Below are 26,761 nucleotides of genomic sequence, written 5' to 3' on the forward strand. Positions count from 1 at the left end.
AATTAAATAAGCTCTGTTTCTTCCTACTTCTCTTTGAACATGTTGAAAAGAGAAACTGGAAATGTTGACGAATCATGTCATAACTGTACGTATGCTCGAAATTAAAAAAAAAACAGGAAGGAACAATAAACTTAGACCCGCAGATGGTGAAAAAGACACAGGAAGACAATCGTTTGCATATCCTGTTTTTTATTTTATATGCGGGAGAATTGTGATTATTTCTTCATCCGAATGGGAAGATATGAACATTCCATCAGTTGACTTTCCAGTGGGAGCAGACATTGTACAGTAAGTGCTTGTTTAATTATTTTTGTTGTTTGTATGTCTTGTTTAGCACTTAGCAATACTGCTACTTCTTGGATCTGCTTATCACTCAGCTTCTAAAACTTGTAACACATCCTGCATATATTCAGGCTCAAAAATGTAAGGGTTATCTAGTCTTGCAAGCATTTATTCACGAGATAGAATTCATAAAAGAGGAAAACATGAGTGCTTGTCTTACATAAGGATTGTGAATGATAAGACACCATTCTAAAAAAGTGCAGTTCCCCTTTAAAAGATCTTGTGGATCATATTTAAAAACACTGTATTTGATATTGATTTGTAATTCTTAACTTAAAGTGGGCTGGCTGGTTCCCCACTGACTTGTTGTCTGGCTCTGGAACGCAGTCCAAACTTCAAAGAAGCCTTGCAGTAGACTATTAGTGACCCTGCAGGAGTCCATTCAAAGAGGACTTCCTAAAAGAAAACGTTATTCTCCTGTGTGTGTTCTCATGTGTATTTGCATTATTTGTTTGTGTGAGGATCGTTCACCACACACTGAACAACTAAAAGGTTTTTCTCCTGTGTGTGTTCTCATGTGTGTTTGCATATTACCTTTGAAAGAGAATCTTTTATCACAGACTGAACAACTGAAAGGTTTTTCTCCCGTGTGTGTTCTCATGTGTGTTTGCATATTACGTTTGCAGGAGAATCCTTTATCGCAGACTGAACAAAAAAAAGGTTTTTCTCCTGTGTGCATTCTCGTGTGTCTTTGCATTTTACTTTTCTCAGTGTATCTTTTATCACAAACCAAACAACAGAACGTTTTTTTTCCTGTGTGTGTGCTCATGTGTATTTGTATACTACTTTTTTTGGAGAACATTTTGCCACACACTGAACAACTGAAAGGTTTTTCTCCTGTATGTGTTCTCATGTGTCTTTGCAAATTACTTTTATGGGAAATGATTTTACTGCAAACTGAACAACTGAAAGGTCGTTCTCCCGTGTGTGTTCTCATGTGTGACAGCATTGTTCTCCTTTGAGAAAACATTTTGCCACAGTTTGCGCAGATAAAAGGTTTTTCTCCAGTGTGCGTTCGCATGTGTTGAGTCAAGTCAGAGGTTGAACCAAAGCCTTTTGCACAAACTGAACAAATATAGTTTTTTTCTCCTGTATGTGTTCTCATGTGTCTTTGCAGAATACTTTTATTGGAAAATATTTTACCGCAAACTGAACAATTGAAAGGCTTTTCTCCTGTGTGTATTCTCACATGTATTTGCATATTACTTTTTGTGGAAAATATCTTACTGCAAACTGAACAGCTGAATGGTTTATCTCCTGTGTGTGTTCTCATGTGTATTTGCATATTGCATTTTCTGGAAAATATTTGACCACAAACTGAACAACTGAAAGGTCGTTCTCCTGTGTGTGTTTTCATGTGTGACAGCATTGTTCTTCTTTGAGAAAACCTTTTGCCACAGTTTGGGCAAATAAAAGATTTTTCTCCGGTGTGTGTTCGCATGTGTTGAGTCAAATGAGAGTTTGTACCAAAGTCTTTTGCACAAACTGAACAACTGAAAGGTTTTTCTCCTGTGTGTGTTCTCATGTGTCTTGTCATATTTCCTCTTTGGGAGAATATTTTACTGCAAACTGAACAACAGAAAGGTTTTTCTCCTGTGTGTGTTTTCATATGTGACAGCATATTATATTGGTGAGATAACATTTTACCACAAATTGTACAACTGAAAGTTTTTTCCCCTGTGTGTGTTTTCATGTGTGATTTTGTATTTACATTAATGTGTGACGTTGAGTCGTCACTATCTGACAGTGGAGCTAAGAGGTTGTCTGCTTGTGATCCTCCACAGTGGTCTCCATCACCTTCTGCTGTCATGTGTTGTAGTGAACTGCTGGTTGGAGGCTCCACCTCTCTCTTCTCCTCACTTGGACTGTGATGAAGCTGTGAGGACTCAGGTGGTTTGTCTTCATGGTCTTCAGTCTTCACAGACACAACTGTCAGTGGAAAGTTGGTGAGATCAGCCTCCTCCTCTCCTACAAGACACTCTCCCTCCTGAGTGATGCACAGTTCCTCCTTCTCCGCTTTAATGTGGGGGGGCTGTGGATTATCCTGCTTCAAAGGGGAGCTCACCATCAGCAACAGAGAGGGAGGTTCTTCTTGATGACCAATCAGCTGCTGGACGTCTGCAGGACAAATAAGAATTATTGCAAAATATGATGGCTTAACACATTTTTATTAACAAGGTGATGTTTCAAAAGCCATTTTCAGTAAATTATGTCTTGGCTCTTGTGGTTTCAGCATACCAAGCTTAGAAAGTTTGAACAGAAGGTTGCTTCTTAGGCAGGACACAAACCAGCTTTTAATTACGTGCAGGCAGGCAAGATGCTTGTCTCATTTATTCTTCTGTAATGTTTCCACAAGTTTGAAACCAAAATGTCATAACCTATGTCAGTGTATGATTTGGTATTTCAATGTTCTTTTCATTATTGGAAATTGAAATTATCTCATTTTAAAATACAAAAAAGAAAATTGAAAAACAAAGCGTTTTTCTTCTTTGGTTTTGAAAAGAAAAATGAAGATCACTCCTCAAGGGTGGTTTGTGCTGGTACCGAAGGATGCGACCCCTCTTCTTATCAGCAGGTGCATTCCTCTCTCACTATGAGTAGTAGTTGGGAAGTAGTCTGCCATCTGCGGGGACGGGTGACGTCACAGGTTCAAGATGGCGGCGCCCTGAGATTAGCAGCCTCTCGGCTGCTCTATTTGTTAGTAAAACTACCCTTTTAACCACTCTTTAAACTGAAAAAACAGGATGGAGAAGAACATTAGAGAAATAAACAAAACGCTGGAGAGTTTGGCGAGAGAAGTCCGCGAAATATCGACCAAACAAAACCAACTCGTGGACCTCTTAACCGAGGTGCAGGGGCTCAGGAAAAAGATTGAAGAGAGCTCCCTAACGATAAAAACACTACAAACAAAGGTGGACAGTCTGGAGAAGCTCGAAAAGATAGTCCATGAACAGGAGAAAAGAGTCCAGGACCTGGAGCTTTTTACAAGGAAGGAAGATGTGATAATCAGCGGAATTGATGTGAAACCGAGGTCTTATGCTGCAGCTGCCGCGGCGGGGAACAATGGGGAACCCAGCGAGGAAGAACAGCTATCGCTGGAATCCCAGGTTGCTAACTTCCTGAACAGCATGAACATTAATTTCGACAAGAACAACATCTCAGCTTGTCACCTTCTTCCGAGAAAGGACCGAACGCTCAAACCCGCCATCATCATGAGGTTCGTGAATCGCAAACATAAAACGAACCTGCTAAGGCAGGGAAAGTTGCTCAAAGGAACCAACGTGTACATCAATGAACATCTCACATCAAAGAACGCCGAAATAGCCAAAGAGGCACGCATACTGCGAAAGGACGACAAGATTAAAGCTACGTGGACCAGAGATTGTAAGGTGCTCATTAAGTTGAATGGTGAAGCAGAGAAGGTGATCATGATACGCGAGTTAAAAGACCTCGACCCTTATAAATGACTATGTCTCCGTCTGTCTGGTTTGCCTGGGCTCAGTGGTGTGACTGTGAGCAGAAGAGGGGATTAGCACTGCTACTTTCAATCTCTCCCTTTTTACCATCTCCCAATATTTTGGTGTTTCTAGCATGGATCCTCTCTGAACAAGACGGTAGGCTAACTTTATTTTTTACAAAGCCCCATGGACACGAGCTGCACGAATGCTTTCACACTGGTTCCTCTGTGTCAATAACTTTTTTGAACGTTTTTTTAGTAGGCCTATGCGTTTTTTGCCAAGCTGAGTCACAGATTTTTGTGAACTGTTTTTGGGACACATTTCTCTCCACACCTCACTGGTGCGTGATCTGTCGGCCGTTTAACATACTGAGTCATGCAGGTCCGATGCTCTTTTCTGGACTGGAACATATTTTGTACTGGACGCTGGAACTGTTTTGGACTTGTTATTTTTACTCATTTATGCTGCTATTTTTGCGTTTGTGTGTCTGGAGTGAGTGTGTATATACCGGTATGAATGTGGCTGTGCTGTGTGAGTATGCGTGTGTAATGTGCACCGTGGAGTTATGCTCCTCGTATGGAAATATGAACACTAACGTCAATCTACACAGGAGATGTCATTCGGTGGTCGTGAGGGTGTGGAAGAATCCGATAGGGTATACCGTGGACGGTGCGGGATTGGGGACTTATGGGCATGGACATGGACACTGGATCCAAGTAATCAGGCTAAGGGGGGACCGCAGCCTGGGAAGGTATGAGTGGCACAACTACAGTACATCCATGTTAACCACCATGATGCCATCCTACAACCACAAATACTATGCCTATACTATATCAATCATTATATTTATATACTATACTATGACGTCATGCTATTTCTATATGACAACTATGATCATGTTTAGCTTTGGGAATATAACATCAGCATATTTATTATGTCATGAGTTTAGCATTGGGAATATAACATCAGCATATTTATTATGTCATGAGTATATTTATTATATTATGAGCATATCAATTATTCTATTACTGTGCACTGGCAATATAACATCAACCCATAATGGCTGAGACAACTGAAAATCATCCGTCAGGATCTGAATATATAGATTACAAATTGCATGACTTTGAATGTCAAGTTGACCCAGATAAACATCTGTTCAACTCAATTAATTCCTTGTGTGATTACTATACAGAGGAACAGCTTAATGATAGTGTTAGTCTAGACAATAACTTTTCTCTAATACACTTCAACTGTAGAAGCGCATATGCAAATTTTAATAAAATCAAAGAGTATCTGAGTAACTTGAAAAGTAAATTCAAAATAATAGCTCTGACAGAAACATGGATAGATGAGGAGAGAGGTATCGACTTCTCCATCGATAATTATGAGCTGCATCACAGTAATAGAATAAATAAAAGGGGAGGGGGCGTGGCCCTGCTTGTCCACCGTGACTTGAAATGCAAAGCAGTAGAACGTATGACGATGGTTATTGATGATTTGCTTGAATGTATAACTGTGGAGATTGAGATGGAAAGGAAGAGAAATGTCATCGTTACGTGTGTATATAGGGCACCGAGGTCCAGAGTAGATGAATTTAATGATAAACTTGAAGAAATACTGTGCCATCTAAATGAAAAGAAAACATATGTCATGTGTGGGGATCTAAATATTGATTTGCTGAGCGCTCCTAGAAATACATCAACAAGCGAATATCTAGAGATACTGTATAGTAAAGGATTATATCCGTTGATCACCAAACCAAGTCGAATAACAACAACGTGCGCCACACTGATTGATCATATCTTTATAAATGTTGTAGAAAAAAACAAAATCAAGAGTGGATTGGTAGTTAATGATATCAGCGACCATCTACCTGTATTTTTTACTTATGAGTGCCAAATCAATGAGGGGGACTGTCAAGTCAACAGGAAGAGAGAAGAAACAGCCCACAAATATGTAAGGAAAAGATTAAGAACCGAAGCGACAATTGACATGTTTAGAAGCGACCTTCTTGTAAGGGATTGGATGGAGGTATATGTAGGAGAGGTAAATGATGCATATGAAGCTTTTTTAAATATATATTTATCACTGTATGAAAAACATTGCCCAAATATGCTATATAAACAAAAGGACAATTACAGTGAAACTCCTTGGATCACAAGGGGACTACAGAATGCATGTAAAAAGAAAAATAGACTTTACAAGGTATTTTTAAAATCTAGGACAAATGCAGCAGAAATTAAATATAAGGTTTATAAAAACAGGTTGACAACAATAATGAGACAAGCCAAAAAAGACTATTATAGTAACTTGTTAGAAAAAAATAAAGCCAATATCAAAGGAACATGGAACATATTGAAAAAGGTGATGGGAAGCACACCGGGACCTATCAGCCCGCCAAACCACTTTGTAAAAGAAGAAAAGATAATAAAAAATATGGACGAAGTGGCAAATGAGTTTAACTCATTTTTTGTAAACGTAGGTCCAAAACTAGCAGAAAATATAGAAAAACATGATGATGGGTCATTTCAGAATGGGTTGGGAGGTGGAGGCAGAGTACTTAAGTCAATGTTTTTGGGAGAAGTCAGTGAAAATGAAATTATAACAATTGTAAATAAATTAAAGAACAAAACATCAACAGACGATGATGGGTTAGATATGATAATTGTAAAAAAGACAATTGACTGCATCATTGAGCCTCTCTGCTATATCTTCAATCTCTCTTTCAATACAGGGACCTTCCCAGATAGAATGAAGGTAGCAAAGGTTATTCCACTCTTTAAAGATGGGGATAAGCACATGTTTACTAATTACAGACCGGTATCACTTCTGTCCCAATTCTCTAAGGTGCTTGAAAAAATATTTGTACAAAAATTAGACCATTTTATTGAAAAAAACAAGTTGTTGAGCGAGAGCCAGTATGGATTTCGTTCAAACAGATCTACTGCCTCTGCTGTGATGAACATAATTGAGGACATAACAACAGCCACCGATAGTAAGAAATACACAGTAGGGGTGTTTATAGACCTTAAGAAAGCGTTTGACACAATCGATCACTCTATCCTTTTATCCAAATTACATTCATACGGTGTGAGAGGAATAGTTTTAGATTGGTTAAATAGCTACTTGAATAACAGACAACAATATGTACAATATGCTGCTAATACATCTGAAAATATGAGTATTAAGTGTGGAATTCCACAAGGGTCTGTTCTGGGACCGAAACTATTTATTTTATACATAAATGATATCTGTGATGTGTCAAAATTACTCAATTTTGTATTATTTGCTGACGATACCAACTTTTACAGCTCTGGACATGACTTAAATGAATTACTAAAGAGTATGGAACAGGAAATGGTCAAACTCAAAAAATGGTTTGACGTTAACAAATTATCATTGAATTTGAAAAAAACTAAGTTCATGATTTTTAGTAAGAGAAAAAAGCCTGAAAATATTGTACTGTCAATAGCTGGAACAAGCATTGAAAAAGTCTCTGAGATTAGATTTTTGGGAGTGATTTTAGATGATAATATTAGTTGGAAATCGCATATCTCACATGTTAGAAAAAAGATGGCTAAAAGTATATTTATATTAAATAAGGTAAAAGATGTATTAGATTATAAAGCAATGCGTACACTGTATTGTGCACTTGTACTGCCTTATATCAATTATTGTGTGGAAATATGGGGTAGTACATATAAGAGTAACACAAAGCCACTGTACCTCCTTCAGAAGAGAGCGATCAGAATCATACACAAAACAGGTTATAGAGAGCACACAAATGGATTATTTATTAGCTCAGGACTTTACAAATTTTATGAACTAGTTGAGCAGCAGACATTATTGGTTATGTTCAGGGCTAGTAGTCAAGAGCTACCAACAAATCTACAAAAAAATTTCACTTTAATAGAAAAAGAAGGAAGAAGGAAAGGGCACTTTAAGCATCAGCTTGCACGAACAACATCAAAACAAATGTGTACATCAGTGGTGGGAGTAAAACTCTGGAACTCTCTCCATAATGAAATAAAGCAATGTAAAAACACATTTCAATTAAAAAAAGTCTTTAAAAACAGAACTATGATGTTATATGAGCACTGACAAAAGGGACGCAAAGGGAAAAATAAGGGGGAAAAAAATAAAAATAAAAAATAAAAATAATAATAAACACACAAAAAAAACAACGCTTACATTATCCTACATGACTGTAGGTATTGTATAGTCTAGCTTTCCTTTCATTTTTTTTTTTTTTTTTTTCTTTATCGACATGCACTATGGATCCTTGGTTGAATGATCACATTGTTCTTAGCTTTGTTTGGTTTGAATGATACCTTGTTATGATAGCCTTGTTCTATTCAGTTTTGTTTGGTTTGAATGATTACCTTATTCTTTTTCAGTTTGTTTGGTTTGGATGATTGCCTTGTTCTTTTTCAGTTTGTTTGGTTTGAGTGATTGCCTTATTTTTTCAGTTTTTGTTTTGTTTGTTTATTTTTTGTTCAACTTATCTTGCTTGTTTATTCTTTTCATTGATTGTTTGTTCTATTAATTTCTATGAGTGTGTGCACTGGGTAGGGGTACAAACTTGTAGTTTTTAGGCAACAATAACTTTTCTTGTCAACTGGGTCATACATGTCCTGTAGCCTTTTTTACTACTCTAGAGTCTACGCCCCTGGTGGGTGGGTGCGTGTGGGTGTGGGTGCCTGTGTGTGCATATGTGATATATTGTTTTGTATTGATTTGTTGCATTGGATGTTCTAATGCACTACCGGCAAAGAGATACCAAGAAAATGTTTCTTTTGTGCGAAGGGGCAGGAAATATAAGATTTTCTTCATCCTGTTCCTTTTCGACATGGCTGTGTATTGAATGCAGTAAGGTATGTGAGATTGTTGAAATGTTGTTGAAATGTACACATCCAAGTACGAAATAAATAAATAATTGAATTGAATTGAATTGAATTGAATGAAAGTTAACCCCCTTTGTTTTATTTTTAGACCTCTCCTGGCGTTGCTAGGGTTGCGTTGTAAGGGCTGGTCTCCTAAAGCTTTAATAAAACTTGGCCAAGTACTATTCTGTCTCGGCGGTCCTTTTTACTCAACATACATGTCATCCAAAAGAACTTGGGATTGACCAGTGTGTTTTATTCCCTGAGAGGAAGACTGGTCGTGCGCAACACTAGCCACCTAGAACGAGCCGATTTTTACATGTTGGAATGCAAAAATGCAAAAAATAAAAATAAATAAGTGCAGTTCCCCTTTAACGCGTTAAAGCATGTAATAAATAAAAAGAAATGATCGCATTATCAAATATAAATGAAGATTAATCCCTTCCGGGTTAAGGTTCAACCTGGAAGACGGGCACATTTGTTACACGGTCTGTGATCACCATTTCGCTCCAAAACAGAATTTTGGATAAAACTCAGGTATTTTGTTGGTATTGCAGTGACAAACATGTTTATCATCGGCGCACATCAAGTTTAAAATACCATCTTAAAGAGAAACACATACTCGAGGATGGCGCAGAGTGTTGCCAATTCTCCTGGCGACAAATGTAGCGACTATTTTAAAGAAAAATGGTATTTTATAAAAAAATTTGTCATAAAAAAATACAGTCATGCGTGCTTACAGACTGTATCCCTGCATACTGTATTGATCTATATTGATATATAATGTAGGAACCAGAAATATTAACAGAAAAAAACAACCCTTTTGTGTGAATGAGTGTGAATGAGTGTGGGAGGTTTTTTGGGTTGGTGCACTAATTGTAAGTGAATCTTGTGTTTTTTATGTTGATTTAATAAACAATAAAAAATAAAAATAAATATTTAAAAATATATATATATTTTTTTTAAATTTCTTGTGCGGCCCGGTACCAATCGATCCACGGACCGGTACCGGGCCGCGACCTGGTGGTTGGGGACCACTGCTCTAGGTCACGTGGTTGCAACTCAACAAATAAATTGTTGATGATTATATCTCCAACGTGAGAGAGAATGTTGGACCCTGGATGAAGATCTGTTACAAACATTGTCAGGGTCTCTGCAGGTTTCAACAAGCCAAATTTAAGACTTCTAAAGACTTTTTTAAGACCATAATGAATCAAATTTAAGACCCATTTCACATCGACACAGGCAAAAAAGTACAAAAGACTTGAAGGAAAAGTGGAGGCCCAGAATTACTTGCAAAGTATATGAATTTATTCACAGCTCTTTCACATTGGAATACAAAACGCTTAAAGGCCTACTGAAACCCACTACTACCGACCACGCAGTCTGATAGTTTATATATCAATGATGAAATCTTAACATTATAACACATGCCAATACGGCCGGGTTAACTTATAAAGTGACATTTTAAATTTGCCGCTAAACTTCCGGTTCGAAACGCCTCTGAGGATGACGTATGCGCGTGACGTAAACCGGCGAACACGGGTATGCCTTCCACATTGAAGCCAATACGAAAAAGCTCTGTTTTCATTTCATAATTCCACAGTATTCTGGACATCTGTGTTCGTGAATCTGTTTCAATCATGTTCATTGCATTATGGAGAAGGAAGCCGAGCAAGCAAAGAAGAAAGTTGTCGGTGCGAAATGGACGTATTTTTCGAACGTAGTCAGCCACAACAGTACACAGCCGGCGCTTCTTTGTTTACATTCCCGAAAGATGCAGTCAAGATGGAAGAACTCGGATAACAGAGACTCTAACCAGGAGGACTTTTGACTTCGATACACAGACGCCTGTAGAGAACTGGGACAACACAGACTCTTACCAGGATTACTTTGATTTGGATGACAAAGACGCAGACGTGCTACTGTGAGTATGCAGCTTTGGCTTTTTTTTGCGTATGTACGTAACTTTTTTAAAATATATAAGCTTTATGAACCTTGGGTTAGGTGAACGGTCTTTTGGGCTGAGTGATTGTGTGTGTTGATCATGTGTTTGAATTGTATTGGCGTGTTCTATGGAGCTAGGAGCTAGCATAGGAGCTAGAAAAGGAGCTAGCATAACACGTACCGTACCGTACGTGCGCGTCACGTACGTAACTTTTTAAAAATATATAAGCTTTATGAACCTTGGGTTAGGTGAACGGTCTTTTGGGCTGAGTGATTGTGTGTGTTGATCAGGTGTTTGAATTGTATTGGCGTGTTCTATGGAGCTAGGAGCTAGCAGAGGAGCTAGGAGCTAGCATAACAAACACGCAGGTGTTTTTATGCAGGATTAATTTGTGGTATATTAAATATAAGCCTGGTTGTGTTGTGGCTAATAGAGTATATATATGTATTGTGTTTATTTACTGTTGTAGTCATTCCCAGCTGAATATCAGGTACCGTGAGTATGCAGCCTTGGCTGCTAAACATTCGATAACTTGACCGTATGTGCGCGTCACGTACGTAACTTTTTTAAAATATATAAGCTTTATGAACCTTGGGTTAGGTAAACGGTCTTTTGGGCTGAGTGATTGTGTGTGTTGATCAGGTGTTTGAATTGTATTGGCGTGTTCTACGGAGCTAGGAGCTAGCAGAGGAGCTAGGAGCTAGCATAACAAACACGCAGGTGTTTTTATGCAGGATTAATTTGTGGCATATTAAATATAAGCCTGGTTGTGTTGTGGCTAATAGAGTATATATATATGTCTTGTGTTTATTTACTGTTGTAGTCATTCCCAGCTGAATATCAGGTCACCCCCGGCTCTCACAGCATCTTCCCTATCTGAATAGCTTCAACTCCCCACTAGTCCTTCACTTACACTTTACTCATCCACAAATCTTTCATCCTCGCTCAAATTAATGGGGAAATTGTCGCTTTCTCGGTCCGAATCTCTCTCACTTCATGCGGCCATCATTGTAAACAATAGGGAACTTTGCGTATATGTTCAACTGACTACGTCACGCTACTTCCGGTAGGGGCAAGCCTTTTTTTTATCAGATACCAAAAGTTGTATCTTTATCGTCGTTGTTCTATACTAAATCCTTTCAGCAAAAATATGGCAATATCGCGAAATGATCAAGTATGACACATAGAATAGATCTGCTATCCCCGTTTAAATAAAAAAAAATCATTTCAGTAGGCCTTTAACTTAACTAAAAACACCAGAAACCTCTCTGTTGTGAACTAAGATTTGTTTGGAATTAGCCAAATGTTATAGCGTACTCAAAAATCAAAACATTTCAAAGCGCGACTGAGGTTTATGCATGTTTTTAATAAAAGTAACGTTAATAGATTTTTAAGACCTTTTACAATTATATTTGAGACCATTTATTTGATTTTAGGAGAATTTTAGACATTTTAAGGCCTTAAATCAAAATTATTGGATTTAAGACTTTTTTAGACTTTTTAAGACCCCGCGGATACCCTGATTGTATTAGATGATATCTGGATGTTGTGCTTACTTGGACTGGGATGAAGCTGTGAGGACTCAGGTGGTTTGTCTTCATGGTCTTCAGTCTTCACAGAGACAACAGTCAGTGGAAACTTGGTGAGATCCGCCTCCTCCTGCCCTAGAAGACACTCTCCCTCCTCTTCCTCTTTAATATGGGGGGGCTGTGGCTCCCCCTCTTTAACAGGAGGTGGCTGCGGATCCTCCTGCTTCAAAGTGGAGTTCCCCCCCTGTGATTTAGGGGGACTTTCTTTCAACTGCTGCGCATCTGCAAGAAACAAACCAAAGTAACAGACATGAATTGAATTATGAATATTCTACAAGTGAACAATGTGATACTAAAATGTATAATTGATATCATGACGTCACATGCAACAAAGGTATTGAAATATGGCACCGTTTAATTTTAAAAGAATCGGTACACGGTAGTACCAACAGACTTCGGTCAGTAGCTATAAAATCCTGACAAACATATGTGGTGCATACAGAGTCCTTGGCTTCCACAACCACATTTCTATTCTGTCAACCCCAGCTTACCGTCCTCTGATGAAAGGTGTAGACCAGGGGTGTCACACTTGTTTTCGTCAAGGGGCCACTTTGCAGTTAGGGCTGTCCTTAGAGGGCCGTTTGTCACAGCGAATAATATATGAATTTGCCTATATATTTGAATATTATAAATGTTTTATGCACACTGTAAAAACAAAAACCTGTATATTTTACAGTAAAAACTGGCAACTCACTCACTGGAATTTTACTGCAGTAAAACGTGTTTTTACAACATTTTACAGTAAATGGAAAAACTATCAGCTTAGTGGCCAGAATTTTACTGTAAAATGTACTGTGGTTTTACAATGTCTTACTGTACATGGAAAAACCGCACCACTGTTATTTTTTTTTGTTTAAATTCCGGCAACCGCGCTTTCATTTTTTTACCGTCGAAAAAGGTGCGACACTTTTTCCGTTAACAGTAATACACGGGAAAAATAACAATAATAGATTTTACCATGAAAAAGCAGCTATTTTTTTTATTTCAAGTTAATATGCAGTAAAAACCAACATAAATGTAACCACTAAAATCTACAGTGAACAATTTGATGGTTAACTTGCTTTGAAATCATAGTTCAAGCAGATATCTACAGCATTTGTTTAAACTTTAACCCCAAAAAAGATTTGGAAAGTGTGACGATACAATATTTGTTGCAATCCTGGTTAATATTAAAGTTGAAAAAAGGTGGAGTTTCATGCAGTACGTACATTTTTTTCTGTCCAAACGGAAAGAACAAATGCATTTAGTAAGCAAAAATATGGTACCTTGTTGAAGCATATTTTTTCCAGGCCTTCAAGGGCCATATAAAATGATGCGGCGGGCCAGACCTGGCCCCTGGGCCTTGAGTCTGACACCTGTGGTCTAGACCAGTGGTCCCCAACCTTTTTGTAACTGCGGACCGGTCAACGCTTGAAAATTTGTCCCACGGACCGGGGGGGGGGGGGGGGGGGGGGGGGGGGTATGTTTTTTGTTTTTTTTGTCATAAAAAAATACACCTAGTGTGCTTGCGGCCTGTATCCCTACAGACCGTATTGATCTATATTGATATATAATGTAGGAACCAGAAATATTAATAACAGAAAGAAACAACCCTTTTGTGCGACTGAATGTGAATAAGTGTAAATGGGGGAGCAAGGTTTTTTGGGTTGGTGCATTAATTGTAAGTATATCTTGTGTTTTTTATGTTGATTTAATAATATTAAATACAACTTCTTTTTTTTAATTTTTTTACATTTCTTGCGCGGCCCGGTACCAATCGATCCACGGACCGGTACCGGGCCGCAGCCCGGTGGTTGGGGACCACTGCTTTAAAGCACTTTCCTTTGTGTGCTTATTTTTACCGTAACGTCATTGTGTAGATTATTAACCTTAACCCCTAACTTCAAGTGGAATATTTTTCATCTTTATTTTTGAAAAACAGTTTTGTGTGTGCAACTTATTATCCACTTCAATTTACGTAGCCAACAATCTTACTTTCACTTCTTGACAACGCCAATCTACTCAGTTAAGTTTTTCCAAGTGTTTTTTTTTCATGTCAATGATGAAATATAAAGTTAGTAAACATGTGAGAGGAAAAAGTAAACAAACCTGTTCTGAGTAACACAACTTGAGGCTTCATGAAAACAGCGTCCAGTAGTTGACGTTGTCGCTCGTTCTCCTCTTTTGTTCGAGAAAGTTCCGCCTCGGATTCTGATATCGTTCTATCACACATTTTCACACAATCACAACACTTTTGACCTCTTTGGAGATGTGTTGCTAACTTCCACGTCTCTTTGTTAGCAGCTAGCAAGCTAAGCTAACTGGCGAGCTAAGCTAAGCTAGCCTGAGAAGCTTCAAAGTTCACAGCGACGAGTCGAGTTTATCCTGACACGAAGAATGAATAAAGTGTAGTTCGACACACGATAGACGAATTAGTAAACATGTGGAAATGAGAGATAAACTCAGACTTAAAGGCGACACTGCCGTTTTATGTCTGTGGTAGTGTCCAAACATGAAATCTTCTTCTTCTTCTTCTATGTGGTCGCAGGAAGCCTTTCTTCTTCTTTTACTTAACAGGCGGGTTGCATAGCGTCATTTACTGCACCGGAGTATGCAACATCTACTCTTTGTCTAGCGCTCTCTGGTGGCGTAACTGTAAACAGCAGTCTATTGGCTTTAAATGTGTTTGGAAACGAGAAAATGTCACCAAATACATAACATAATAGTATAACATAGAAGATAGATAAAGGTATGAAGGTAATATTTACAGGGGTGTCAGTTAAATCAATGGTCCCCAACCACCGTGCCGCGGCCCGGTACCGGTCCGTGGACCGATTGGTACCGGGCTGCGGCCGCACAAGAAATAAAAAAATATTTGTTTTATTTTTTATTAAATCAACATAAAAAACACAATATATACATTATATATCAATATAAATCAATACAGTCTACAGGGATACAGTCCGTAAGCACACATGATTGTATTTCTTTATCCCCCCCCCGTCCGTCCGTGGGACAAATTTTCAAGCATTGATCGGTCCGCAAGTACAAAAAGGTTGGGGACCACTGCTTTAAAGGATCTTGTGAATCATATTTTATTGATCTTTTTTTTTTAACCAGTACCTAAAAGACACTTGATAGTGTTGTTTAATTCATAACATAATTGTGGGCTAGCTGGGTTCAGACTGAATCGTGGTCTGGATCTGGAAAACAGTACAGACTTTAGAGAAGCCGTGCAGTAAACCATTAGTGACTCTGCAGGAGTCCATTCAAAGAGGACTTCCAAAAAGGAAGTTATTCTCCTGCGTGTGTTCCCATGTGTCTTTGCATATTACGTTTGTGAGATAATATTTTACCACAAACTGGACAACTGAAAGGTTTTTCTCCTGTATGTGTTCTCATGTGTGACATCATAATTCCCTTCCGAGAAAACCTCTTTCCGCAGTTTGAGCAAATGAAGGGTTTTTCTCCTGTGTGCGTTCTCATATGTAACTGCATCATTCCCTTTCGAGAAAACTTTTTGCCACAGTTTGAGCAAATAAAAGGTTTTTCTCCAGTGTGTGTCCGCATGTGTCGAGTCAAGTCAGAGTTTGTAACAAAGCCTTTGGCACAAACTGAACAAATAAACGGTTTTTCTCCTGTATGTGTTCTCATGTGTATTTGAATACTACCTTTTCGGGAAAATATTTGGCCGCAAACTGAACAACTGAAAGGTTTTTTCTCTGTGGGAGTTTTCATGTGTGATTCCATATTTACATTAACGTGTGACGTTGAGTGGTCACTATCTGATAGTGGAGCTAAGAGGTTGTCTGCTTGTGATCCTCCACTGTGGTCTCCATCATTTTCTGTTGTCATGTGTTGTGGTGAGCTGCTGCTTGGAGGCTCCACCTCTCTCTTCTCCTCACTTGGACTGTGATGAAGCTGTGAGGACTCAGGTGGTTTGTCTTCATGGTCTTCAGTCTTCACACAGACAACAGTCAGTGGAAACTTGGTGAGATCAGCCTCCTCCTGCCTTAGAAGACACTCTCTCTCCTGAGTGATATGGAGTTTATCCTCTTCCTCTTTAATGTGGGGGGGCTGTGGATCCTCCTGCTTCAAACGGGAGCTCACCTCCAGCAACTGACAGAGAGGTTCTTCTTGATGACCAATCAGCTGCTGGACGTCTGCAGGATAAATAAGAATTATTGTGAATTATAAAAATTAAATTTTTGGTACAAGTTGATGTTTCAAAAGCAATGTATAAATCTATTTTACTAAATTATATGTCTTGGCTGTTGTATTTCAGGACACCAAACATAGGAGTTGTTTATTTGCTTATTAGGCCGCACACACACTAATTAATTACTTACAGACAAGATTTTTTAAGTTTAATTAATTCTTCTGTAGTGTTTCCACATGTTTCAGAACAAAATGTCATAACAGATATATCTGCATTTATTTGTTTAATTTTACGGCTGGGCGATATGGATGCAAACTGTCTCACCAAAGTATTTTTATGTCGTTTGATATCGATAAATATTGATTTTTAAAATGACCTATGTAAAATAAGGACCAGATGAAAAATACAATAAATGCAAACATTTTATTCAAAATATAACCTTCTGATTATAATCCCCTCAGCTATCAAGGCAGAAAGAAAAGGAAATGTCAACACAACCATGGAAAACAATCAATCAATGGAAACCAAATTCTATAATCATATTAAACACTGAAAAATAACCTCTTAAAATTCCATCCATCCATCTTCTTCATCAGGTCGCGGGGGCAGCAGCCTAAGTAGAGAAGCACAGACTTCCCTCTCCCCAGCCATTTGGTCCAGCTCTTCCTGGTGGATCCTGAGGCGTTCCCAGGCCAGCTGGGCGATATAGTCTCTTAACCATGTCATGGGTCTTCCCTTTGGCCTCCTACCGGTCGGACGCATCTTAAACACATCCCGTTCGGGGGACATTCTGACCAGATGCCCGAACCACCTCATCTGGCTCCTCTCGATGTGGATGAGCAGTAGCTTTCCTCTGAGATCCTCCCGAATGAACAAGCTTCTCACCCTATCTCTAAAGGAGAGCCCCGCCACCTGTTGGAGGACACTCATTTCAGCAGCTTGTACCCGTGATCTTGTCCTTTCGGTCATAATCCAAAGCTCATGACCATAGGTGAGGATAGTACCTGTAAATTGAGAGCCTTGCATTCGGGCTGAGTTCCTTCTTCACCACGACAGACTGATGCAGGGTTTGCATCACTGCAGACGCCGCACCAATCCGCCTGCGGATCTCACAGACCACTCTTCCCTCACTCCTGAACAAGACCCAGACCCAGAGGTACTTGAGGCAGGATCTCCTCCCCAACCCGGAGGAGGCACTCCACTCTTTTCCGGGCCAGAACCATGGACTCAGACTTTGAAGTGCTGATTTTTATCCCAGTCGCTTCACACTCGGCTGCGAACCGATCCAGAGAGAGCTGAAGATCCTGGCCAGATAAAGCCATTAGGACCACATCATCCGCAAAAAACAGAGACCTAATCCTACAGCCACCAAACCAGATCATCTCAACGCCCTGACTGCGCCTAGAAATTATGTCCATAAAGTTATGAGCAGAATCTGTGACAAAGGGCAGTCCTGGCGGAGTCCAACCCTCGCTGGAAACGAGTCCGACTTACTGCCGGCAATGCGGACCAAGTTCTGACACTGACATGGGACATGGTTGCAACCGAGCAATTACATTGTTGATGACTAATAAAGATTTTTTTAAATAGTAAGTACACTACCGTTCAAAAGTTTGGGGTCACATTAAAATGTCCTTATTTTTGAAGGAAAAGCACTGTACTTTTCAATGACGATAACTTTAAACTAGTCTTAACTTTAAAGAAATACACTCTATACATTGCTAATGTGGTAAATGTCTATTCTAGCTGCAAATGTCTGGTTTTTGGTGCAATATCTACATAAGTGTATAGAGGCCCATTTCCAGCAACTATCACTCCAGTGTTCTAATGGTACAATGTGTTTGCTCATTGGCTCAGAAGGCTAATTGATGATTAGAAAACCCTTGTGCAATCATGTTCACACATCTGAAAACAGTTTAGCTTGTTACAGAAGCTACAAAACTGACCTTCCTTTGAGCAGATTGAGTTTCTGGAGCATCACATTTGTGGGGTCAATTAAACGCTCAAAATGGCCAGAAAAAGAGGACTTTTATCTGAAATTCGACAGTCTATTCTTGTTCTTAGAAATGAAGGCTATTCCACAAAATTGTTTGGGTGACCCCAAACTTTTGAACGGTAGTGTATATCTCCAGCATGAGAGAGAACGTTGGACCCTGGATGAACATCTGTTGCAAACATTGTGTTGGAGCCATCTAAAGAGAAACTACAAATGTCAACTTTTTGTTGGTTTTGAGCGGTGACGCAATCAATGCAGGCTCTAGCCTGGAAAATCAATCTGACACAGGTGCGCTAGCTGCACACAAGAGACGCCAGCAGAAATTGTTTTCAACCACTCGGTACCGCTCAGTATTGAACCTTAGTTTTGAAATGAAAAGAAAGTACAAACTGTTTAAGTCAGGGGTCACCAACCTTTTTGAAACCAAGAGCTACTTCTTGGGTACTGATTAATGCGAAGGGCTACCAGTTTGATAAACACTTAAATAAATTGCCAGAAATAGCCAATTTGCTCAATTTACCTTTAATATGTTATTATTAATAATTAATGATATTTACACTTAATTGAACGGTTTAAAAGAGGAGAAAACACGAAAAAAATTACAATTACATTTTGAAACATAGTTTATCTTCAATTTCGACTCTTTAAAATTCAAAATTCAACCGAAAAAAGAAGAGAACAACTAGCTAATTCGAATCTTTTTGAAAAAATTAAAAAAAGAATTTATGGAACATCGTTAGTAATTTTTCCTGATTAAGATTAATTTTACAATTTTGATGACATGTTTTAAATAGGTTAAAATCCAATCTGCACTTTGTTAGAATATATAACAAATTGGACCAAGCTATATTTCTAACAAAGACAAATCATTATTTCTTCTAGATTTTCCAGAACAAAATTTTTTCAAGAAATTCAAAAGACTTTGAAATAAGATTTAAATTTGATTCTACAGATTTTCTACATTTGCCAGAATAATTTTTTTGAATTTTAATCATAATAAGTTTGAAGAAATATTTCACAAATATTCTTCGTCGAAAAAACAGAAGCTAAAATGAAGAATTAAATTAAAATTTATTTATTATTCTTTACAATAAAAAATTTTTTTTAACTTGAACATTGATTTAAATTGTCAGGAAAGAAGAGGAAGGAATTTAAAAGGTAAAAAGGTATATGTGTTTAAAAACCCTAAAATCATTTTAAGGTTGTATTTTTTTCTCTAAAATTGTCCTTCTGAAAGTTATAAGAAGCAAAGTAAAAAAATTAATGAATTTATTTAAACAAGTTAAGACCAAGTCTTTAAAATATTTTCTTGGATTTTCAAATTCTATTTGAGTTTTGTCTCTCTTAGAATTAAAAATGTCGGGCAAAGCGAGACCAGCTTGCTAGTAAATAAATACAATTTAAAAAATAGAGGCAGCTCACTGGTAAGTGCAGCTATTTGAGCTATTTTTAGAACAGGCCAGCGGGCTACTCATCTGGTCCTTACGGGCTACCTGGTGCCCGCGGGCACCGCGTTGGTGACCCCTGGTTTAAGTGATGCTGTTTTTTTATTTTTATTGATTTGATATGCACCAACAGTTTGATGCATGATTTGACTTTGAGTTTGTTTGTTTACTTTGACATAGCATGACATATTTCATTAGTTGCTCATTCAAACACTCACCCACTACAACCTGGCCATCTTCAAGCAAAACAACAACAAGTAAGTGATTAGTAAGCGCGTTGAGAATTTCGTCATGAAACGTCCTCAAGGCTTGTATTTGTTTGAAAGCCGAGACAACACATTGTATTAGATGATATCTGGATGCTGTGCTTACTTGGACTGTGATGAAGCTGTGAGGACTCAGGTGGTTTGTCTTCATGGTCTTCAGTCTCCACAGAGACAACAGTCAGTGGAAACTTGGTGAGATCAGCTTCCTCCTGCCCGAGAAGACGCTCTCCCTCTTCTTCTTCTTTACAGTGGAGGGGATGTGGACCTTCCTCTTCCTCTTTAACAAGAGGGGGCTGTGGATGCTTCAAAGCGGAGTTCCCCCCCTGCGACTTAGGGAGACATTCTTTCTGACGTCCAGTCAGCTCGTAGACATCTGCAAGACTCAGACAAAACCAGCAAACTTTAACTCAGACATGTAGAATATTACATAGTACATAAATGTGAATATTTTACAGGTGAACAATGTGATGGGAAAATGTGTAACATATGTCATGACGTCACGTGAAACAAGGATACTGAGATATACCATTTGATTTTACCTGTACATGAATCGGTACCTAGTAGTAAGGACGGACTTCAGTCGGTACTTCTAAAAGTACTGAATTCTCTACCCATCCCTACAAACATACACGGCGCATACAGAACCCTCCCCCTACCACACCTCGACTTCTCCAACCACATCTTTAGTCTATCGGCCTTAGCCTAATTAGGAGTATCACTTTGTGGCCAAATGATGCAGCCTCTGTGCTCCAGGACTTCTTTCAGTGCACAGACAGGCAGCAACCACACAGGATGGAAGAGTGGACATGGAGGAATACACAACATCTGTCCTGACTTCAAAACGTGTTGCGATGTCTCCAGCACCAAGACATATTTACCAAGATAAAATACATTTTTGTAGCTTGTCAATAGGATATTTAATTGTATGTTAGCTTTAGGCTAGTGGCATGAGTGCCAACCAATCCTGTTGTTATTGGGGGGTTTTTCAATTCATACAAAACTGTACGGAGGGCTTTTGCTTTTTTTACATTTCCCACAATGCATTGCCCTTGGCCGTATTGTATCACACTCATTGTGGCTGATCATTCATTCAGTAAAACTGATAATGCATTATGTTACTGTTGTGCTAGCTTGCTATCCTAATGGACAACGAGACTGACTTTGAAAATGAGGAGAGGGAATCTGACGTGTTTGATGGAGAACTTGCCCAGCTGTTCATTTCGGACACAGAAGATGAGGACTTTGATGGATTTGTGGATGAGGATTGATCAAAAAATAATGTGAGTACATTGATAAATACTTCAATAAAGTACAACCCAACTCAGCTTTGCTCCTGCTGCCTTTTTAAAACAGCGTCCATGCAGGCTAGCGTATGTTTTAAATAGGGATGTCCGATAATATCGGACTGCCGATATTATCGGCCGATAAATGCTTTAAAATGTAATATCGGAAATTATCGGTATCGGTTTCAATAAGTGAAATTTATGACTTTTTACAACGCCCCTGTGTGCATGGACATAGGGAGAAGTACAGAGCACCAATAAACCTTATAAGCACTGCCTTTGCGTGCCGGCCCAGTCACATAATATCTACGGCTTTACACACACACAAGTGAAAGCAATGCATACTTGGTCAAACAGGTCACACTGAGGGTGGCTGTATAAACATCTTCAACACTGTTACAAATATGTGCCACACTGTGAACCCACACCAAACAAGAATGAAAAACACATTTCGGGAAAACATCTGCACCGTAACACAACATAAACACAACAGAACAAATACCCAGAACCCTTTGCAGCACTAACTCTTCCGAGACGCTACAATATACACCCCCCGCTACCTCATAACCCCCCCCCTCCCAACCTCGCCCACCTCAACCTTCTCATGCTCTCTCAGGGAGAGCATGTCCCGAATTCCAAGCTGCTGTTTTGAGGCATGTTAAAAAAAATAATGCACTTTGAGACTTCAATAATAAATATGGCAGTGCCATGTTGGCATTTTTTCCCATAACTTGAGTTGATTTATTTTGGAAAACCTTGTTACATTGTTTAATGCATCCAGCAGGGCATCACAACAAAATTAGGCATACTAATGTGTTAATTCCACGACTGTATATATCGGTATCGGTTGATATCGGTAATTAAGAGTTGGACAATATCGGAATATCGGAAATCGGCAAAAAAGCCATTATCGGACATCTCTAGTTTTAAGATAGCAGTGTTTCCCACACATTCATTTATTTGTGGCGGCCCGCCACGAAAGAATTACATCCGCCACAAATAAAATAAAATAAATAAAAAATAAAACAATTTTTTTTTTCCTCTCCAGCTTCTCAAGCAAATCATATAGTTGATGTAGATGCCCATATCGGCTGTTCAGATTTACTTTACAAAAGGGAAGTGTAGGACACTTCTCTTGTTGCCTTATTTGTATTTGACTTTATTAAATGTATTTATATTAGAAACACAACATGTGTATATAACAAAGGGTGCAAAGTCTGCAGGCAGTAGGAAACACATGGTTAAGTGTAGGGAGTAAAACTGATGGCAGTCTAAAGTTCAAGATTTTTGGAGCACTTTGTTCAGTGGATCAGATGTTTGATGAAGCTCTGTGTCTCTCTACCACCACTACTGTTTTCTGTTTATTTGTTACTGACTGTGGCAGGACACCTCTGCCTCTGTTTCACTTTATGTTGCTGGCAAATAATATGGTTGTAGTGGTAGGCTAAAGTTAAATTATTTAGTATGCACTAATTAAAGGGGCAGAGCTTTATGAGACATTTTAGCTTTTATATTTAATAAGATATATTTTTTGTAAGAACCACAATTAATAAATATATTTCAGTGAATAATTTATTGTTCAAATCTGTATATAAATATGTACATAAAGTGTATGTAATTGTAAAATGGATGGACGTTTAAAACAAAACTGTTATTATTAATTAGTAAGTATAATTTTTTTTTAGCCTTTTTAGAGAAAATCATATCATTGTAGTAAATTTATGCAAATTACTCGATGATGTCATGGTGACCACGTCCATAGCCACGCCCCCACCGCCACAGGTATCTTGGCAGTTTATGGGAAACACTGGATAGCGTATGTTTAACCATGCCTTCACCCAAAAATACACTGTGCCTTATTTATGCGTTAAATACAGAAACAGCACCCGTAACTGACACGGCGCCTTTTAATGCGGTGCGCCCTATGGTCGCGAAAATACGGTATAGTGGCTTCGATAACGGGAACCGGTTCTCAAGAAGGGATTCGAACCTATGGAATCGGTTCTTTTCTTATCGAACAATCAGGAAAACCGGTTTCGAACATCATCCCTAATCACAGGTGCAACGTTATTTCCCATGGAATAGTCCGGAAGTATTACGAGCAGCACTATCCTGAATGATTGATCTGCCTTAATTTGACAGGATTCTTAGATGTTAAAGTACTTCATGTGCATATTAATTAGGGGTGTGGGAAAAAATCGATTTGAATTCGAATCGCAATTCAGAATCGATTCTCTTTTTTTTTAAATCGATTTTTTTATTTTTAAATAATCAATCCAACAAAACAATACACAGCAATACCATAACAATGCAATCCAATTCCAAAACCAAACCCAACCCAGCAACACTCAGAACTGCAATAAACAGAGCAATTGAGAGGAGACACAAACACGACACAGAACAAACCAAAAGTAGTGAAAGAAAAATGAATATCAACAACAGTATCAATATTAGTAACAATTTCAACATAGCAGTGATTAAAAATCCCTCATTGACATTATCATTAGACATTTATAAAAAAAAAATTAAAAAAAAGAACAATAGTGTCACAGTGGCTTACACTTGCATCGCATCTCATAAGCTTGACAACAAACTGTGTCCAATATTTTCACAAAGATAAAATAAGTCATATTTTTGGTTCATTTAATAGTTAAAACAAATGTATATTATTGCAATTAGTTGATAAAACATTGTCCTTTACAATTATAAAAGCTTTTTACAAAATTCTACTACTCTGCTTGCATGTCAGCAGACTGGGATAGATCCTGCTGAAATCCTATGTATTGAACTAATAGAGAATCGTTTTAAATCGGGAAAATATCGTTTTTGAATCGAGAATCGCGTTGAATCGAAAAAAACTCAATTTTAAATTGAATCGTGACCCCAAGAATCGATATTGAATCGAATCATGGGACACCCAAAGATTCGCAGCCCTAATATTAATACACTTTCCTTTGTGTGCTTGGTTTTACTGTAACCTAATTGAGGCGGTTATCAATAAACAACTTCAAACTTTTCATCTTTAATTTGAAACACTATTGAGCAAATACATATTTACATAACTATCTTACTTTCACTTCTTGACAAATCTCCTCCACTCAGTAAAGTCATTCCGAGTGTTCGTCCCTATCAATGATGAAACATCAAGTTAGTAAAGATGTGAGAGTAAGAAGTAAACAAACCTGTTCTGTGGAACACAACTTGAGGCTTCTTGAAAACTGCGTCCAGTAGTTGACGTTGTCGCTCGTTCTCCTCTTTTGTTCGAGAAAGTTCGCCCTCGTACTCTGCTATCGTTCTTTCTAACACTGCAAATATGTCTTCAACAGCCGCAGTCAGTCGCCGAGTCACCAACACTCTCAGCATTTGTACTTGACACATTTCTTTTTAACACGGTCACAACATTCAGGAGCGGTTGACGATCACTTCCGCGTCTCTTTGTTAGCCGCTAGCAAGCTAACTAGCGCGATAAGCTAGCATGAGAAGCTTGAAAGTTCACTGGGATAATTTAGATTAGTCCTTACATAAAAAATGAATAAGGCACAAACAAACAAGTACACAGGAAGAAATGAAGGATTAACGCTGACCACTGTGCTCCACGACTAATGTCGGGAGACGCGAAGAGCCCGTGCATGCGCAGTATGTCACTTCCGGTCATTTTTTTTACATCACATCCGTTTTTCTTCTTCGCGGCTTAATTCACGCGATGGTCAAGCAGTTTGAGCACAGCCTTAAAAACATTTGATTGATTGAAATTTGATTTAAACTTTTAATAGTAGATTGCACAGTTCAGTACATATTCCGAACAATTGACCACTAAATGGTAACACCCCAATAAGTTTTTCAACTTGTTTAAGTCGGGGGTCCATGTAAACCAATTCATGGTAGACAACAAACAAACAAAGTGAGTGTATAGGTATCAGAAAATGCCGTGTTGCTGTTCTGTTCTTGGGTGTTCCTGTCGTTCAAATAGGAAAAAGCTTTCATAGAGTCCGGAAAAATAAGAGGTTGATAAAGGTAATAAACCAAACAAATAAATAAACCAATCAATCAAAAAAAGTAGATGAATTGTAGATGAGACTAATATTTGTAGCAGGAAATCAACTGCAAACAAACATATTTTTTCTTAATAGCGTCACAATCACAGCGGCACAGCACTCGTTATGTCAATCAATTACGTTACTTAGGGACGCACGACTAAGTCCAACTTTGTCTTTTACGGATTAATGTTTAATTTGTGCACCCTTCAGATGGGAGGCACATCGGTGTGCCTCCCATCTTTTCTTCTCTTAATCCTTATAAGTGTCAAGTGAAGTGATGTCGCGGCGATCAGGATTGTCTTGGTGATGATAAATGGTTTAAATCATTTTAAAATTGATTTTTCTTTAGGGTGTATAAATCAACTCCATCCTATTTTAAATATATTTTTTTCGTGATCGCTTATATATTTGCCTCTAAACCAGGGGTCCCCAAAATACGGCCCGCGGGCAGGATACTGCCCCCCAGCGTCCAAAATCCGGCCCGCAGGAAGTCCCAAGTTAAAAAAAATAAATATATATATATATATATTTTTTTTTTTTAAATTTGTCCTTACTAGTCCTTTTTCTACCGTCTCCTAGCCACTCAGGCAAATCATATTGTCTAAAAATGCATTTTACCATCGATAACGTGACATGCAGCAAGTGCGCTCTTTAAGTCAATTAGTGCGCGAGGAATATATATATATATATATATATATATGTATGTATATATGTATATATATATATATATATAATATATATATATATATGTATATATATATATATATATATATATATATATATATATATATATATACATATATATATATATATATATATATATATATATATATATATATATACATATATATATATATATATATATATATATATATATATATATATACATACACACACAGATAGACACATATACATATATACACATATATACACATATACATATCTATACATATATACACATATATACACATATACATATATATATACATATATACACATATATATATATATATATATATATATATATATATATATATATATATATATATATATATATATATACATATATATATATATATATATATATATATATATATATATATATATATATATATATATATATATATATACATACACACACAGATAGACACATATACATATATACACATATATACACATATACATATATATACATATATACACATATATACACATATACATATATATATACATATATACACATATACATATATATATGCAAAATACGATAAGGGTATCGCAACTGGCTCACCTTTACAGGTACTCGCCCCTGCACCATCTGTGAGCCTGTGGCCTCGCTCTCTTCATCTCTCCTCCCATCAAGGCACCGGCGGGAC

General features: G+C 37.8%; 2 protein-coding genes across 5 annotated transcripts; both read right to left on the reverse strand.

The window, feature by feature from the left end:
* Positions 1 to 208: 208 nt before the first annotated feature.
* LOC133658943 (oocyte zinc finger protein XlCOF6-like) lies at positions 209 to 15,003 on the reverse strand. Its single transcript, XM_062061490.1, has 3 exons — positions 14,309 to 15,003; positions 12,188 to 12,442; positions 209 to 2,460 (listed from the first exon to the last, which is right to left on the reverse strand). Exons 1-3 carry the CDS (start codon positions 14,430 to 14,432, stop codon positions 752 to 754), a joined length of 2,088 nt encoding a protein of 695 aa, XP_061917474.1. The 5' UTR covers positions 14,433 to 15,003; the 3' UTR covers positions 209 to 751.
* Positions 15,004 to 15,192: 189 nt separating this feature from the next.
* On the reverse strand, positions 15,193 to 24,985 carry LOC133658948 (zinc finger protein OZF-like). 4 transcript variants are annotated; one of them, XR_009827573.1, is made up of 4 exons: positions 24,531 to 24,985; positions 20,172 to 20,438; positions 17,363 to 17,662; positions 16,949 to 17,270 (listed from the first exon to the last, which is right to left on the reverse strand). XR_009827573.1 is itself a non-coding variant. In XM_062061501.1 (4 exons), exons 1-4 carry the CDS (start codon positions 24,724 to 24,726, stop codon positions 17,251 to 17,253), a joined length of 501 nt encoding a protein of 166 aa, XP_061917485.1. In that variant the 5' UTR covers positions 24,727 to 24,985; the 3' UTR covers positions 16,949 to 17,250. The 4 variants fall into 4 exon arrangements, 3 of the variants coding, with proteins under 3 accessions (XP_061917484.1, XP_061917485.1, XP_061917486.1); XM_062061501.1 differs by lacking the exon at positions 17,363 to 17,662 and adding an exon at positions 20,018 to 20,035; XM_062061500.1 differs by lacking the exons at positions 16,949 to 17,270; positions 17,363 to 17,662 and adding an exon at positions 15,193 to 16,362.
* Between the last annotated feature and the right edge of the window lie 1,776 nt (positions 24,986 to 26,761).

This window comes from Entelurus aequoreus, linkage group LG10, assembly GCF_033978785.1.
Source record: "Entelurus aequoreus isolate RoL-2023_Sb linkage group LG10, RoL_Eaeq_v1.1, whole genome shotgun sequence".
NCBI classification, from domain to species: domain Eukaryota; kingdom Metazoa; phylum Chordata; class Actinopteri; order Syngnathiformes; family Syngnathidae; genus Entelurus; species Entelurus aequoreus.

Bases quoted from the DNA above. Each gene is read 5' to 3' on its own strand.
- LOC133658943 (XM_062061490.1), bottom strand. From the start codon at position 14,432: ATGTGTGATAGAACGATATCAGAATCCGAGGCGGAACTTTCTCGAACA. The intron at 12,443-14,308 runs GTTTGTTTACTT...TGTTTCTTGCAG, and splicing joins AGTTGTGTTACTCAGAACAG to ATGCGCAGCAGTTGAAAGAA. The intron at 2,461-12,187 runs GTAAGCACAACA...TTTGTCCTGCAG, and splicing joins ACAGCTTCATCCCAGTCCAA to ACGTCCAGCAGCTGATTGGT.
- LOC133658948 (XM_062061500.1), bottom strand. From the start codon at position 24,726: ATGTGTCAAGTACAAATGCTGAGAGTGTTGGTGACTCGGCGACTGACT. The intron at 20,439-24,530 runs GTTTGTTTACTT...TGAGTCTTGCAG, and splicing joins AGTTGTGTTCCACAGAACAG to ATGTCTACGAGCTGACTGGA. The intron at 16,363-20,171 runs GTAAGCACAGCA...TTTATCCTGCAG, and splicing joins ACAGCTTCATCACAGTCCAA to ACGTCCAGCAGCTGATTGGT.